Here is a 15,865-nt window from a genome sequence, read left to right as displayed (position 1 = left end):
TACGCGGAATTAGAACCCCCCCCCCCCCCCTTTGCGTACGCCAATGCTCATGGCGATATACCTAAGTTGTTCTCTGTTTGAAAGAACGACTCCTTTTGAGCTCATAAACCGAGGGTTGACTGCATCGGCTCACTATCCAACAAGTTCATGTTTTTCTGCCTAGATGGCGTGAGTCTGTCAAAAGTATGATTTTCTTTATCCAAAACAAAAGAAGTGCAGTGAAGAAAATCACGAAGGGCAAACAAGACGTGACGTCACGAAGTACTTGTTTAATGCCTTGTTTAAAATGGCGGCGTTCATGGTTTTATTGGCAAATATCAGAAATATTTTCATAATTATAACGATTTACGTGATCGAAGAAAATACAGGTAATCTTTTTCTATATGAAGTATTCGAGCGTTGATGATGCAATCTTTGTATTTGTATGCTGTAGAGTTAAACACATCCTTCTCATGTATTGCATTCGACCAAGTTCATTGTGTTATTTACCTCTCATAGTTTGTGATTGTTAATGTCAAATTTTGTTCAGACATTTTTACACAAATCGGAAATATGTTTACATGAAACAACATCCATCTCTCAACTGTTTTGTGGATCGCTCTTTTTTTAAAAAACAATTCAATCAATGCTCATTGTAACCTTATATCAACAGTGCTTTATAGCGCTTTTCAGTTAATGTGATCATTAATGGTTAAAGATGATTTTCAATATGTGTATTATTCACTCAAGGATAAGAGACGTTTTCAAGTATCTTTATTTTCTATATAAATCAAACTTTAATATCTCGTATTATTTTGACAGACAAATAAGAAACCTAAAAAAATTTTATGAAAAAATTAAGATATAGGATTTTCACTATTTCATCTATAATGATACCCTCATATAGGCAATTCTTGCTATAAACAGTATTACTCTCTTGTTCCAGATGTACTTTTCATAATGTTAATTATTTTGGATATCATTACCAAATTTAATCTATAATGATAACTCCTTTATATTTATACGTTTCTCTGGTCCCTTTAGTATCATTATGTATGCATTTCACTGTATATATTTTATTGTCTGGAAAATTTTAAACTTGTTGATAAGTTATAAAGTTAAGGTAAAATTAGGGAAAAATTTTGCACAGATACCAGCAACATAGAATATAATATGTTTTCTTTGATATTGAATTTTTCCACAAGACTTGAATGCAGCTGTTTTAGTCCATTACAAACAAAGATAGATTTATTGAAAGTGACGTATTATGCTGCCAATGATAACTTGTGTTGTTTCATTAGAAGGGTAATGATTTTACTCAAGAACCCCAAAGCAGTATGTTTTACATTGTTCTGTAATGAGTCCTCGGCTGACTGAAAATTTTCTGCTGTTAAAATTTTAATGTGTAATTTTCCACTTGAAATTCATTTCTTGAAATTCTTCCTGAGATTGTTCTACGACATACATTGCAGTTTTCTACATATTCTGTTTTGAGTTTTACAAATAAGATTTACACAACGTTCTATTTAATTTTATCAGATGAACTGCATGCCTTCAACTACCTTGTTTCCCTGTGATTTATCTTAATATATGTTCTGAAGATGCGTGAGGGCTTATTTTTAGGCAATGTTTTGTTTTTTATGTACCAAAATCTACATTCATGTATAGGCAATTAATTCAAGGGTTCTAGATTTGTTATGACTCCATTTCTAGTAGAACTCTTTGCCCTGATCTCTTATGTCCAGCTATAGAGCTGTTCTAAAATGGGCACTTCTTGTCCATTTAGCCTATTCATAGTACATTCGGGATGTGGCTGTCACCCCCAAAGCAGAATATGCAAAATTCTGTGACATATGTCGCAGAACAATTGGTGCTACTGCAGAACAATCTGGAAGAATTGTAAGAAAGATGTAGAAAATAGTATTATACAGGAACTTTTACCTTTCTTTCAAACCGAGCACAACTCAGGTCTATTATTTGGGCAAAATTTGGAACGCCTTTTCAAAGTGTAAAACATTTTCTGAGATCTCGTTCAGAAAAAAAGTAAAGTCTGGATATGTGGGTATCTCTGCAAAAATCACTGGTGCGTACGCAGAATTTGCTTTTGGAGGACAAAAATTTCTTCCACAGAAATTGTGGGTCACTAGCGCTCAAAAAGAATTTTAAAAAGAAAGGGCAGTAGTAATCGGCTAAAATTATGATTACAAAATTACACAGACCTGCAACACAAATATTGTAACATCCCTTAATGGGGTTATGTGCCCGGTTCGAATTATCCAGTTAAAGGCAGACAACAAGCAGGAAACAAACAAACAAGTTGTTTTGTATCACTTCAAAAGGCTTTATTACAATAACGGTTATTTTACATTAGGTTAGACTTCGTTCATTAAAACAATATTTTTTGCGTTATAGTCGATTATTCTGACATCAATTTTAGTTATAAGAAAGAGTGGATCTCACCACAGAAGTCCATGTCCATTCAGCCGGACATCACGTTTCTTCTCGCAGACCAAGATATGCAAGTGCACTAGTTACGATAGCGATGTAGATCCGTTCACGTCGTGGAACCAACCGAAGAACAGCATCCCAGGTTTCAGAACAAGTCGTCAGCAACCAGTTTCCAGGTAGACCTCCCAGCAATCATTGATGACAGTCCATCGGAGTCCAGCCAGTTGAACCTCGAAGATAGAAGTACTGGACGTTTCTATAGCGTCAGACCAGAAGTTTTGTCACGAACCAGACCATTCAAGGTTTCATCTGCCAGAGGGCAACTAGTCACGGGTTGAACTGCAAGACTCTTAAATTGATTATTTAGCTTTTATAAAAACATCTTCACCGGAGCCGCCGGGAACAAGAATGGTAGTTATTTAGATCATATTAAAATTTCATGACCGAAATCAGGAACAAGCTACTCAAGTAGCCAAAGCAAGAGGTGAATACTTGAAAGAACGAAGGAATGTATGAATGCCATTAGTGAGATCGAGAGACACGCTTTTATGCATTGAAAACCGGCTTTAACTTTAGGACCATTTGTCCACCGGCAACATTCCGTCCCTCGATAAAAATTCAACAATGCACAAAAATAATTTGCATATTAAACAAAGTCAAAAAATATTTCAAAATTCCTCAGTGGCAACGCTAAACATAATCGGCTGAGCTGGCCAGGCTCTCTGATCGCGCCTGTTGCGTCAAACATTGAAAAACACAAAAACAAAATAATTATTCCGGCGGAAGTCTGCAGCCAACCGCCGAAACAGGAAGGTAAAAAATTACAATAACATTATAACGAGACGGTGTGATATCTCCCCCGGGAGAATCCCCAAACTAAATAATTAAACGTAAGCGTAACGGAGAAGGACGTCACCCTGATCCGTTACAATATGTATACATTAAATTTCAAATCCACGCATTGCAAATCCACCATACAATTTGTATAAATTGTATTACAAATTTGGATGATAGATGCGCCAAAATGCCTGCTTGCCCCATTTGAGAAAATATCTACCCTAGATAGATGGCACCACCTACTGAACACAAAACACGCCAAATGATGGGCACACACACAAGCACACTGTTAAGTTTCACCAACACAAATCTCTGACAGCTCCCATATTCAGGTGTGAAAATATGTGGCAGTTAAATGGTGACAACTATCAGGGAGGGAAAATAAAATTTTACCTTGAAATCGTTCACAAGGATTAATACTGGTTTACCACTCCTTTTTAAGGAAATAGAAAAAATCATTAATTATATATATATAAAATCAATCATTAAAAAATCCTCAGTGTTAATGGGTTTTGCTTTTCCTACTAGTAGACAATGAAAGTGAATGATCCTTTGGATAGAACATGTTTTTAGAAATATCAGTGAGAATTACGAAGGACGGGAAACCATACTTTTTTTCAAGAGGGACTCGCTTTCACTCAAAAGGGACTCGGGAGGGGTGTTCAGATGTGGAAGTGATTCCAGTACTGCCAAGGGGTAAGTAGGGATATAGGAGTAGGATACACCAATTCAATTTAGGCCTGAAGGACATTTGCTCCTCTCTTGGGGTCACGTTCTTGGAGCTTCCCGCATTTACCAACAAATGACTTTGTTGGGATGGGATTCATCTGAATAGGGGTTAGTTCTGGGACAGGGTTGGCAGGTTTTGGACACATACTGTCACGTCAAAAACCTCAAATATTGCTTTTCGACATAAAAATTCCCATTGGAAATGCACACGTTAATTGCATGTAATGTTTAAAGTGACTATGTTATACAAAGAATAAATATTTAATATGATTCTAAAATAATTTTCTACTCTCGACAGAATTATTTTGGACAATGTTTTTTTCTTATAAAATTTGAGCAAAGCATAACATGAACATTGAAGGGAAAACTGTGCAACGATCTGACATTCTTTGATTCAAGATGATTCTTGACCTTCCAAAATTTCTTCAACTGCTTATATACAACCTCTGACAATAAAGTTCGATGAATAGTCCTGTAACATTAATGTAGATGAAATGTTAACGAAAGTGGCCTTACTGTCCTTCGAAATAGTCACCTATTTCCCATTACTATGCACCGCTGAGATCTCCTATACATGTCCTGGAAACTTTGGAAGAAGTCTTCTTTTGGGATGGAGTTCAAAAACCTTGTCACATTTCATTGGATATCAGGAATATCGCCAAATCTCTTTCCTTTCAAAGCGAGTTTGAGTTGTGGGAATAGGAAGAAGTCTGGAGGATTGAGATCTGGCGAGTATGGTGGATGTTCAATTTGCACCACCCCCTTTTTTGCCAGGAACTGTTTGACGGCGAGCATTGTCGTGAACAAGAAACCATGAACCTTGTGTGTACTGAGGTCGTACCCTGCGTAGACATTTCATGAAACGGGTCAAAATCTCAATGTACCTTGCAGCATTCATCGTCGTTCCCTCAGGTAGAAATTCCTTGTGGATAATGCTTTGACTATCAAAAAAGGTGATTAGCATCGTTTTGATGTGTGATTTTTCCGCTCTGACCTTTTTCCGATGAGATGATGTAGGAGAACGCCATTCCATGCTTTGCCGTTTCGTTTCAGGGTTGTACCTGAGACACCAGGACTCATCCTCAGTGATCTTTTGTTTGTTCGTTCATTTTCCTGTTCTCAGTTAAGAACCAATGCACTAAACAAGCACTTTGTAAAACAAGTCTTTCACGGAACACAAACGACGCTCAACCGAACAACGGTGACGGCAGATGGTCAACATGTGCCGCATTTTGCTTCGCCAGTGTTGCCAGATCAGCCGTTCTGACTTCATTCACCGAACTTTATTGTCAGAGGTTGTATGTTTGCATTGATATAAACCATCTGCTGTCCTTTTTACAACAGATAAGTGTTTAAAAAAGTTTTTATATCATGTATGTAATGTTGATTTCTGTTATTATTAAATTATCTAGATAACCACTGATACTTAAAACGATACTCTTATTGCGCATAACATTGAAATATATCTAGCGATCAAAATACTAAATTGTAGGACTAAAATGTCATTTAATGCTAGCTTGTATATGTCAAACTTAGTTATTCTTACTTTTGCACTACGATATGGTACATTTACTAGCATTTATAATGCAATGGTTTTCCAATTGAAGCTGTATTCAAACGTGCAAAACAAATGCTTTGGGTATCAAGTCTTGTCAGCTCTGCTTTGGTTGAAAATACTCTTTAAAGCTCTGTGAATTTATACACCCTGATCTAAGAAATTTTTAGGTGAAAATAGATGAGTTTAATTAGTGCATTAACAGATGCTGCGTGAGAATTTTTATATGGAATAAAATTTTGGGTGGATCAGAAAATTTAAAATATCAAAATAGATATTTTTCCTCAGTAATTATCATTCTTAATATAAAGCCCTTTAATCTAAATAAAAGTGTTTTGTTATTTAACATATCTATCAAGTTAACAAAAACTATTTGACATCATTGACAGTAAGATTTTGATAGTTTTAATACCGAGTTAGTTTCTGGGGTCAAAAACCTAACCCTGATGCCCTATCATACATATTTTGAATAAGCAGCTCTATTCCACTTAGCCAATTGAACACAGGTAATGAGTAGCTTAGATAAATGAACCAGAAAATTATATTTTATATGTTCTAGGCTCTTATGTTGAAAAATTCAAAATTGCAAATTATAATTAATATTTTGTTTTAATTATTGTAATAAATTAATGTTTAAAAATAAAACATTGTAATATGCAAAAAAGTAAGTTTTTCATCATGTATAACTATTGTGTTCAAAACATCAAAAGGCATTCATTTAGGTTTTTGACGCTTGTCCCAATCCTGGTCTGGGAGGTTTACGATAGGCGCAGGTCAGGTTTTTTACTCCCAGACCACGTAGACTGTAATGCAGGTTAGTTATTATTAGTAATAACAGTATGGATGGGGACTACCCACCTCTGACTTGGATGGCTTCTTGATTGATATACTTTTTCAGTTTCAGGCCTCTTGTGCTACTGTGCTGGTCACTGTCCAGCAAACCAGCTCAATGGATCGTGTGCAGCAAAACCAAACAGTCATTGCTTTACTGCTGTGGAAGAAGTTTACAACCCGGACACTCATTCATTTGAAAATGAGGTGACCTATGGTTGTCTTCCACCTGATGAATCAGGTTTGATGCAAGTAATTATCATTTTCATGTTGACGTTTATTTTTCATTTAAAAAATTCAAAATGAAGTGCCATAAATATCTAAACTCTAAACCTCTACTTTTTATTTTAGTGCAAAGGACAGCTAGTCCCCCATCAAGTACCGAAAGCAATAGCTTGTTGTGATGAAAAAGACATGTGTAACAAGTTCTTAAAACCAGCTTTTATGATACGGACTACAACACAGAGCCCAAGTGACTATTAGTTTACATCATGCCTGAAAATGTTTATAATCAAATATTGACTATTCTATCAAAAATATCAAATATATATCAAAATATCTGATATTTTTGATATTTTCAAATAATTGTTAGAAAATATTATGTTTGTGTATTTATTTGTATTCCAGTGCATAGTGGAGAACTGTTGAGCTATACTGGTCCATTCCATTTTCTGGCCTTTGTTGTTGGAGTCTCTGTGTGTGTTCTAATTACTTTTGTAATTGTTGTTTGCATGTTTATAAAGTAAGTTTCTTCCCCCTCTGAAATTTCAAAGTTTAAACTGATGTTATGTACAAATATAATATGTCTTTTAATGTGTCTCATTTTAAGAGTGCTTAATCCAAAATATGTAATATGCACATTAATGATAATTTCATAATTCTCATTTTCATGTTATAAAGCAAGTTTTTTCCTCCCAAAATTCAAAACTGATGTTATGTAAAAATATATTCTTATGTCTTTTTTTTTAACTTGTTTCATTCAAAGAATGCGTAATCAAAAATATCATCACCGATGTTATGTTGATGTCGAAGATTGCAAAGGAGGTTATGATTCATTAAAAGAACTTATAGATCAGTCAATGAGCTCAGGAAGTGGATCTGGTTTACCACTTCTTGTAAGTTAATTTTCTTTATTTTCTGGTGTAGGATTATTAAAATATTTTCTTTTTTTATCGTAGTTATTTTAATTATTTATTCTTTTTTGACAGGTGCAACGCACCATTGGAAAGCAACTAGAAATGCTTGAAAATATTGGCAAAGGAAGATATGGGCAAGTTAGGCGTGCTAGATGGAGAGATGAAGATGTTGCTTGCAAAGTGTTCTTCACCTCGGAAGAAGCTAGTTGGTTTAGAGAAACCGAAATCTATCAGACTGTTCTACTAAGACATGAAAATATCTTGGGATTTATTGCCTCTGATATTGGTGGTAATGGCTCATTTACAGAACTCTTGTTGATTACTGACTACCATGAACTCGGTTCACTTCACGATTTCCTCAAATGTACAGTTTTAGATGCAGCTACAATGCTGAAGCTTGCTCATTCTGCAGCTTCTGGCCTTTCTCATTTACATGTAGAAGTGGTTGGAAAGCAAGGTAATGCCATTTTATATCAAAATTATATAACCTATCAGAAAAGCTAAAAAAAAAAAAATTTCAAAAAAATTTAAAAACCATTACTATTACATGTCCCACCCCATAAGGTTTTTCCTGTCTACCATTTTCATATTTATTAGGCGTTTCCCTCTGCAGGTGGCCACTTTTTTACATAATGCTGAGTGGTTGTGTAAAAGAATTTTCCTTTATTCATAATATTTGTTTTGGTTCACAAGAAAAACTATTTAGCAAATTCATATTGAAACTTTATTTAGCATACATAATTTTCTTTCTCAGGGAAACCAGCCATTGCTCATAGAGACATCAAAAGCAAGAATATCTTGGTCAAAAGAGATATAACATGTGCGATTGCCGATTTTGGCTTAGCAGTAAGGTTTAAAAGGTAAGCTACTAAATAATTTTCTGAGCAGCGTGATGTACCTAATTTAAATTATGACAATTTTAACAAACATTAAACATAATCTGTAACCAACCTCCTTCGATTCTATAATCACATTACTAAGGCTTTGGGGAAAATGTTATGTTAATTTCCAGAAGTCACTCAATTAGGTCTGACATGAACTCTTGAAGCATTTGAATGGGATTGTGGGGAAACTTGTTGAATTTGATAGAATCGTGGATGAGAGATAGATCACAATGGGTTATGGTGAACGGGGAATTTTCTGATTGGACAAGTGTCAAAAGTGGTTCCTCCTTGGGCCCATACTTTTTTCACTTTTTATCCATAAACTTGATCAGGGTATCGACAGGATTCTTAGCAAATTTGCTATATTTTACTTTACAATATATATGGGGGGAAACTGGATGTATGAAGAGATATGATGTTTAGGAAAAGAAAATTCATCTCTAAGCTATGAAAGCAAATAGAATACAGTGATATACCCCTTGGTTTTTGTCAATAATCTGTGTGAAAACAATTGGCGAAATCAGAAACTGGCGAAAACCAAGGCAATTATTTCCATATAAATAAAAATGATGTAAATCCAATTAATTTGCTCTAGACACTTCAAAATAATACCAAAAACATATTTTATAGAGAATAAATATAGTGTTTAATACTAAAAACAATTGGAAATTAATGTGAATTCCAGTGCACCTCTTGAATTTATCATACCAGCTTGTGTGCTGGTTTTAAAATCACTAATTACATTTTGGTACTATTATTTGAAACACTATTAATATTTGGGTACTTTCTTTAGTTCTATAATTAACTGTTCAAAAATAAAGGGTGTATGAGGATTTAATTTTAATTTCTGGAAAAAGACTTCTTACACTTCTGCTTTTTTTTTAGTGCTACCAATGAGCTTGATATTGCCCCAAATACAAGGTGTGGTACCAAAAGATACATGGCTCCAGAGGTGATTGATCAAACCTTGCAAAACACTGTTTTTGAAGCCTACAAGATGGCAGATATTTACAGTTTCGCACTTGTTTTGTGGGAGATTGCACGAAGATGTGATTCAGGAGGTAAAATAATTTTTAAATTATTATAGGTGGTGGAAAATCTTCCCCCATTCGATGTGCCCCTTATCTACTTATGTGAGACCGCATACATATATGTATATTATACATGCATAAAAACTGATTATTTGAAGAGAAAAACCGGAAACAGGATGGAATTAATGCAAGAGTGAAATAGAACCTATGCTTTGGGTCATCAGGGGGAACCCCATATAAGGTTTGAAAAAAAAGTAGGCAAAAAAAATATACAAACCTTCAGGTTAAAAGTATAATGAAGCTTGATAAAAAATACAGAAATTACGGGGAATTTTTACAAAAAAATAAATTAAACACCAAAATGTAGTAAAGAATTACTCAAAAATCACTGGACATACCTTAAGAAGCTGTTTTTTCATCAAGAACTTGGAAGTACTAATTTACTGTACTCGTCCTGAAACAAACTTTCACAATTGAAATGGAAAATAGTGTCATTCTTACATGAACTTTTTCCTTTGAGCCCCTCCCCACAGCTATATGTTTTGCACAGATGTTTGTGTTATTTCGATTTGGGTTTTTGCAATTGACTTCCAGTAATCTGGCACATTCTGGTCTGATATGTGCCAGATTAGCAAGTCTACTGTTTTTAATTTAAAGTGAAGGTCATTTTGAAATCTTGTAGTACTTCCAGGTGTGATTTAATTACAAACAAAATGACTTATTGTACAATTTTTAGGTGTTGTGGAAAATTACGAACTACCTTATTTTGATTCGGTTCCATCAAATCCGTCATACGAAGATGTGAAAAAAGTTGTCTGTATAAATCAACAGAGACCAACAGTTCCTAACCACTGGAGTTCTTGCCCAGTAAGTTATCAGTTATAGCTTTGTTTTTCAAAAATGTATCTTTGGTGTTATTGAAATCGCTTGCTCTGTGAAATAAAATCAATTGGAGATGGAAAAAAAATCGGAAGAAAAGGCAGTCGCGCACAAAATGGGCAATAGTTATATATACTGCATTATATTTCAAAGTAATTGAAATATAAAATGAAAGATCACAAGATTGTGGCTTTTGGATATACAGAGTGCATATATAACAGGGCGTATGGTATTTTACTAGCAAACCATTGGTACTAGGGACATATTTCCAGTTTAAAAAAATATCCAAATAGCATTCATGTTACAGGAGGTTGTATATGTAGTTATTAAAATAAATTAACTTTTTATGGTCCCAGTGTGCCTAAAAACCCAGTTAGAAAGTGGTTGCTCTGTCTGTTCTGATGCTAAAGAAAGTTCTATGTTTCTGAGTGCAATATTCAATGAGATATTTTAATTTTTCTAATTGGATGTTTTTGGGCACACAGACTATAAAAAGTTGATTTTTTTTATTTGGAACTTTTCTAATTGGAAGTATGCCTCTAGTATCAACGGTTTTCCAGTAAAATGCCATACTTCCTGTTACCTATTCACCATGTAAGATGGTTGAATAAATCTTAGCTCTGAAAATGTTTTTGTTTTTTTTTTTATTTCAGACACTACAGAGCATAGGGAAAATCATGCAGGAATGCTGGAAACAAACTCCTGGTGCTCGTTTATCTGCTCTTCGAGTAAAGAAAACTTTGTCTGGTCTGAGGAATGGTGCAAATGTGAAAATAATATGAAAACTAAGTCTACCTCTGTCACTTTTGTTCTCACCAGTTTCTTCCTTAGACATGGTAGTTGCATTTAATGCTGATTGATATTTGGTGCCTTTACACATTGTGGAATAAAAACAAAATTGTTCCATTTTGAATTCATTCTGCTCTTACTGATGTATTAGCAGTTTGTATATTGGAGACGGAGAACATGAATGTGCTGGGAGTGCAGAATATTTTTATTTTTTTAATGAATCCCTTGAGGAAAAATTGTTTGATTCCTGTTCTATGCTCACTTCTATGTAAAATATTTGTTTATTTTCAGACAAGATAGCAGGGTCTTCACAGAAAGAATATTATTTTATTATGGTTGAAAAATTTCTGCCAGAATAGTTACATTTTTGGCCTATACGTGGTACTATAAGTATCCAATAGCAGCTGCTCTGGTTGCAACCTAACCACTGTACAAATTACTCATTTAAAAAGGGTGTGGCCAAAAGTGAAACTATTTTATTTAGTTCATTATTGAAAAAATCTGATCTTGGTATTATGAAAACTATGTTCTCTATTTTGCCTATATTTTTTAAATTATTGGTTCTTTGATTTTTTTTTGTGACTTTTGGATCACCTACTATATATAGCTTTTGATAAAATTTCATGTTACTCTGCAATATATTGGGTGATACAGAGTAAAATAAATATCAATAACTTGGTTTTTTTTTATCTTTGCATGCTAAAAATTATTGGAATTTTGGAAGTTTTCTGATATTTATCGTGGATTTTTCTCAATATTTTGATAGCCTTAGAATCATACCACAAACGTTTTACTTGTATGGAGTCAAACTTTTTAATTCCGCAAAATTTCTTAAAAATCCACAAATTAGCACTATCTATACCAGGGCTGGACTAATCGCAAAAAAAAAATTGTCTTTTTCAGGGCATAGTGACCCTCTTTCATGTTGGCTGATATGCTACTATAAATTCCAAACATTTTGTACTGCTCTCAGCCTGCAATTTAGTAACCATGCAAAGAAAATTTTAGGTGCCAATACCAATTTTTTTTTAGTCGCCATGGTGACCTGGCGCCTGGGATTTGTCCGGCCCTGATGTTCTTTACTGATACTCAGGCAGTTTCTGAATCTCATCTCACTAGAGCTGAGACAACATTGAAGGAACGGATAGACAAACCACTTATTTGTGTCGGCTCAGTCAAAAAAAAAGTACATCTTATTACTGTGATACTTAGTAACAAGTAAAGTTGGACAGCTTTTATATAAAAGAGACTAAGCGCCATTAAATCAAAAACTGAGAAGAAGCTATTTAAAGTTATCTTCGATTCAGTTATCTCTTCAGTTTGGTAGTTGGTTCATGTGCACACAGATGGCATCACAGCCTATGTCACTTGCTTCTATTTAGATAAAATATCCCACCTCTTTCAATAGTTCAGATGTCAGTATATCTCAAAAATGTAAAAAATGATGCTTGGTTCCTTTTATATAAAAGTTGTCCAGTTGTGGTCTGTTAGTGCAGGGTTTGAACTATGATAAAACAAATGAGGCAAAACTCTGATCCATTTTTTGGATAAATTTTGATAGTTGCTCAAGTCGCATGTCACCTGGGAAGTATGTATGAGGAATATTTGCAGAATATGATTATGGATAACATTTTTCATATAAGTTCTTATTTGCACAGTGGTTATAGAAGTTATTATTTGGCTTGTTTGACATGCTAGGTGTGTTGAAAGTGTTAATTCTTCAAATGTGGCTTAAATCTTTCAGGTTTATTCAGGAATAAAACTGGATATTTCAGGTTAATCCATTGGAACTTGTTACGTTGTAATTACTTGATTAACATTAAGGATTAGAATATATTCTGCACTCTCTGTTGAAGGCATGCACTAGTTTCTCACTGCAAACTGTTATGCAGATATTTGTAATGTATTTTCATCAATCTGAGAGCCACAGTTCTTTGAGGGAAAATCACTGTGATAAAGCTGTATGCAGTAAAGCTAACAGTTTGTTTCGTGTGCGAAATGTGGCATAATGCAGCTGTGCTGTATACATACCGGATATTGTATATTCTTTTATCATGTAAAAATAGTTGTTCACACACACAAAACTATAGATATATTAAAATATGTGTGTTCGTGAACTATATGCCAAGTTTAAAAAGCACTTCCATTTGTAGAATTGTAAGTGCACTCACTGCCATGTTTTGCTTTTCCTGTACATGTACTGCTTTTATCTTTATTGTGAGGTTAAAATTGTTTTTTTGGTCAGCTGTTTTTCATGTAATATTGAATCAATGTAATGATCTAGCTTGACATATGAGTAAATCTTTGTTAAATGAGATTTCTAGTATGAAAATCCTTACAAAGAGAGAAAAAGTTGATCATGAATTTTTTTTTCCTGTACTGTGAATCTTTTGAGTTTCAATATCAAGAGTAATTAGCTCAGTTATTTTGTGCCATATATGTTTATTCTTCTTTGTTATATGTGTTTTTATTTGAAAGTCATGATGTGCGCTTGTTTATGTGCAGTTAGTTTATCTCTGTTTATTTAGATATCATATCAAATATATATATATATATATTTACAACTTATGTATTTATTTGTGTTTGTATTATGGGCACACCAGCAAGAAATGATCAGTTCACAAAGTTCCTTTATGTTGATAATCCTAAATAATGACTTCAAGCATAGCTATTTTGAGCTAGAGCAGGGGTGGCCAACCCTCTTTTCCGAAATTAAAAATTCTCTCTATTCCATTTTTCAATATCACCTTTAAAATAAAAATAAGTCACCTTTTCATTTGTCTTTGTAAAGATTTTTGTACAGAGCTTTTTTTTGTTATCTGTGCAAAAATCTTCCTAATTTACATTCTCCAGGGCTGGCAGCTATGTCATTGGATAGTTTTTTGGCATAAAATCAGCATACAGAAAAAGACAAGCTTCATAAAAATTTTAATTGAGTATTCAACTTTTTTGGCAAGTATTGAAATATCCTGAGGAGACAAATTTTGAGGGGTTATATTTAGCTAATGCCTAACCTGAATGCTATATTACATGACGAAAAAAATTTTATTGCCACGGTTTGAAAAAATATGGCATGTTGTACTTCAGGGAATACTGTATTTGCATGATTTACAGATTTGAATAATATAAAAAATATCATTTATTGCTGGCTAACTTTTTCTGTCGTTGAAGAATGCACAGTAATATGTCTGCTCCACACGTGGTATTTCCCTACAAAATGCAAGAGTCAAAAAATCAGGGCTTGGCTCATCAGGAAAAGTAGGAGACGTGTATCTTGGAGCCATTCCGCTAGTAATAGAAACTTCATGAACAGTACACAAGTAAAAAATCAGATGTTTAGAAATTGCTTAAAAGCATCAATGTGAAACAAGCTCAAAATATAAAATGCCTTTATTTGGAAAGTATAAGAAACTTCATGTTGCTTTTAAAAGCAACACTGCCAAATAAAGAATCGAGTAAATTTTGTGTTTTTTAAAAGTAACACTAATTAGAAAAAAAATTATGATTAAAAAAGTAAGTGCCCAAACAAAACATGTCCTGTGAGTGAAAAAAAGTTTTTTTTGCAGGAGTGTTGTGTTATGCTCTCACAAAATTACTCCCTACGCCAGCTAATAAAAAAAAAAAAAACTACATAATGCAAAGAAGAAAACAAATAAAGCATTTGCCATTTTATCCATGCAAGTTCATTTTACATAGCCATCAGGTGCTGTGCCATATTCAAGTGATATAAGCAGGCAAATGAAGTGGTTTTTTATTTAAGGAAGGATTTTGTTCATACTTGTTTGAATTAATTTTGAGTTAATAATTTTTGATTAATCAAAATTTGTGAAATCTGATATATACCCAATGACACCCCCAATCTTGATATGACACATGAAGTAAAGAGCAAGGTCTCGCAATTATTCATCGCAGGTATTTGTCCTATTGTGCCCCCCCCCCCTTCATAATTTTAATTCTTGGCACCCCCTCATCTTAAGCATACCCTTATAACCCCATTGTACCTACAGCTTCTACTTTTCCTGCCCCCCCCCTTCCAAATCAGTTTCAACTGCCCCCAAGGGGTATATCGCCCACTTTAAAATTCACTGAAGTAGACAAACTTTCTACTGTGTTTTTTTTTAGATATTGAAAGGTTTTGTATTTTTATTTCATTACTATTTAGGGAAACAAATCCGCTTTGTAAATTTTTTTGTCTTGCAATTATATAGTGTTCATCATTTTTGAACAATCAATAAGAAAATGGAATTTAAAATGTCAGATGTTTAATCATTTCCTTATGACATTTCATCATTTGTGTGAACGTTGGTGTATCACATCAAGTTTAGCGGCAATAACATGACCGCTTTACAAAAACGAATTTGTTATTGGGCTTCCTTTTTACAAATCAAGAGTGTTTGTAAGTCATAATGGGCATGTGCTCATAGTGTGAATAAAATTGTACAGAAAATATTCATTTATATTTGTAAGAAAATGTTAATTGGAGAAAAGAAAAAAACAAATAAAGATTGGATTTTTTAGATTGATGCTATCATTTCCGTTTTTTGTTAGAAACTGGTTATTATAAATGTGACAATTATAGTTCCCCAAAATTTGACTGTCCAAATTTATACTATAAGACATAAAGCTATCCTTTGATAAAGGGGGGAAAGACCGTTAAAGCACAACATACCTAGTGGTACAAGCTTTAAAGGGTGATGGATCGTGGAAGTAAATAGCTTGTTTAGGCGTTAGCAGCCTATCTAAGCACCAGGAATGCACTTAAATGCA

General features: G+C 33.8%; 1 protein-coding gene across 1 annotated transcript; it reads left to right on the top strand.

The window, feature by feature from the left end:
* Positions 1-221: 221 nt before the first annotated feature.
* LOC149085093 (bone morphogenetic protein receptor type-1B-like) lies at positions 222-14,708 on the top strand. The gene is made up of 10 exons (XM_089232882.1): positions 222-368; positions 6,447-6,631; positions 6,731-6,851; positions 7,007-7,121; positions 7,365-7,494; positions 7,588-7,972; positions 8,270-8,375; positions 9,285-9,460; positions 10,167-10,297; positions 10,963-14,708. The coding sequence occupies exons 1-10, from the start codon at positions 287-289 to the stop codon at positions 11,089-11,091; spliced, it is 1,560 nt and encodes a 519-aa protein (XP_089089008.1). The 5' UTR covers positions 222-286; the 3' UTR covers positions 11,092-14,708.
* Positions 14,709-15,865: the final 1,157 nt, after the last annotated feature.

The sequence above is a fragment of the Pholcus phalangioides genome, unplaced genomic scaffold (genome assembly GCF_987345545.1).
Source record: "Pholcus phalangioides strain wild (caught in Gottingen) unplaced genomic scaffold, Ppha-v1.0 ptg000007l_1, whole genome shotgun sequence".
NCBI classification, from domain to species: Eukaryota; Metazoa; Arthropoda; class Arachnida; order Araneae; family Pholcidae; genus Pholcus; species Pholcus phalangioides.
The sequence above is the reverse complement of the archived record's forward strand: the minus strand, read 5'-3'. Positions and strand labels throughout refer to the sequence as shown.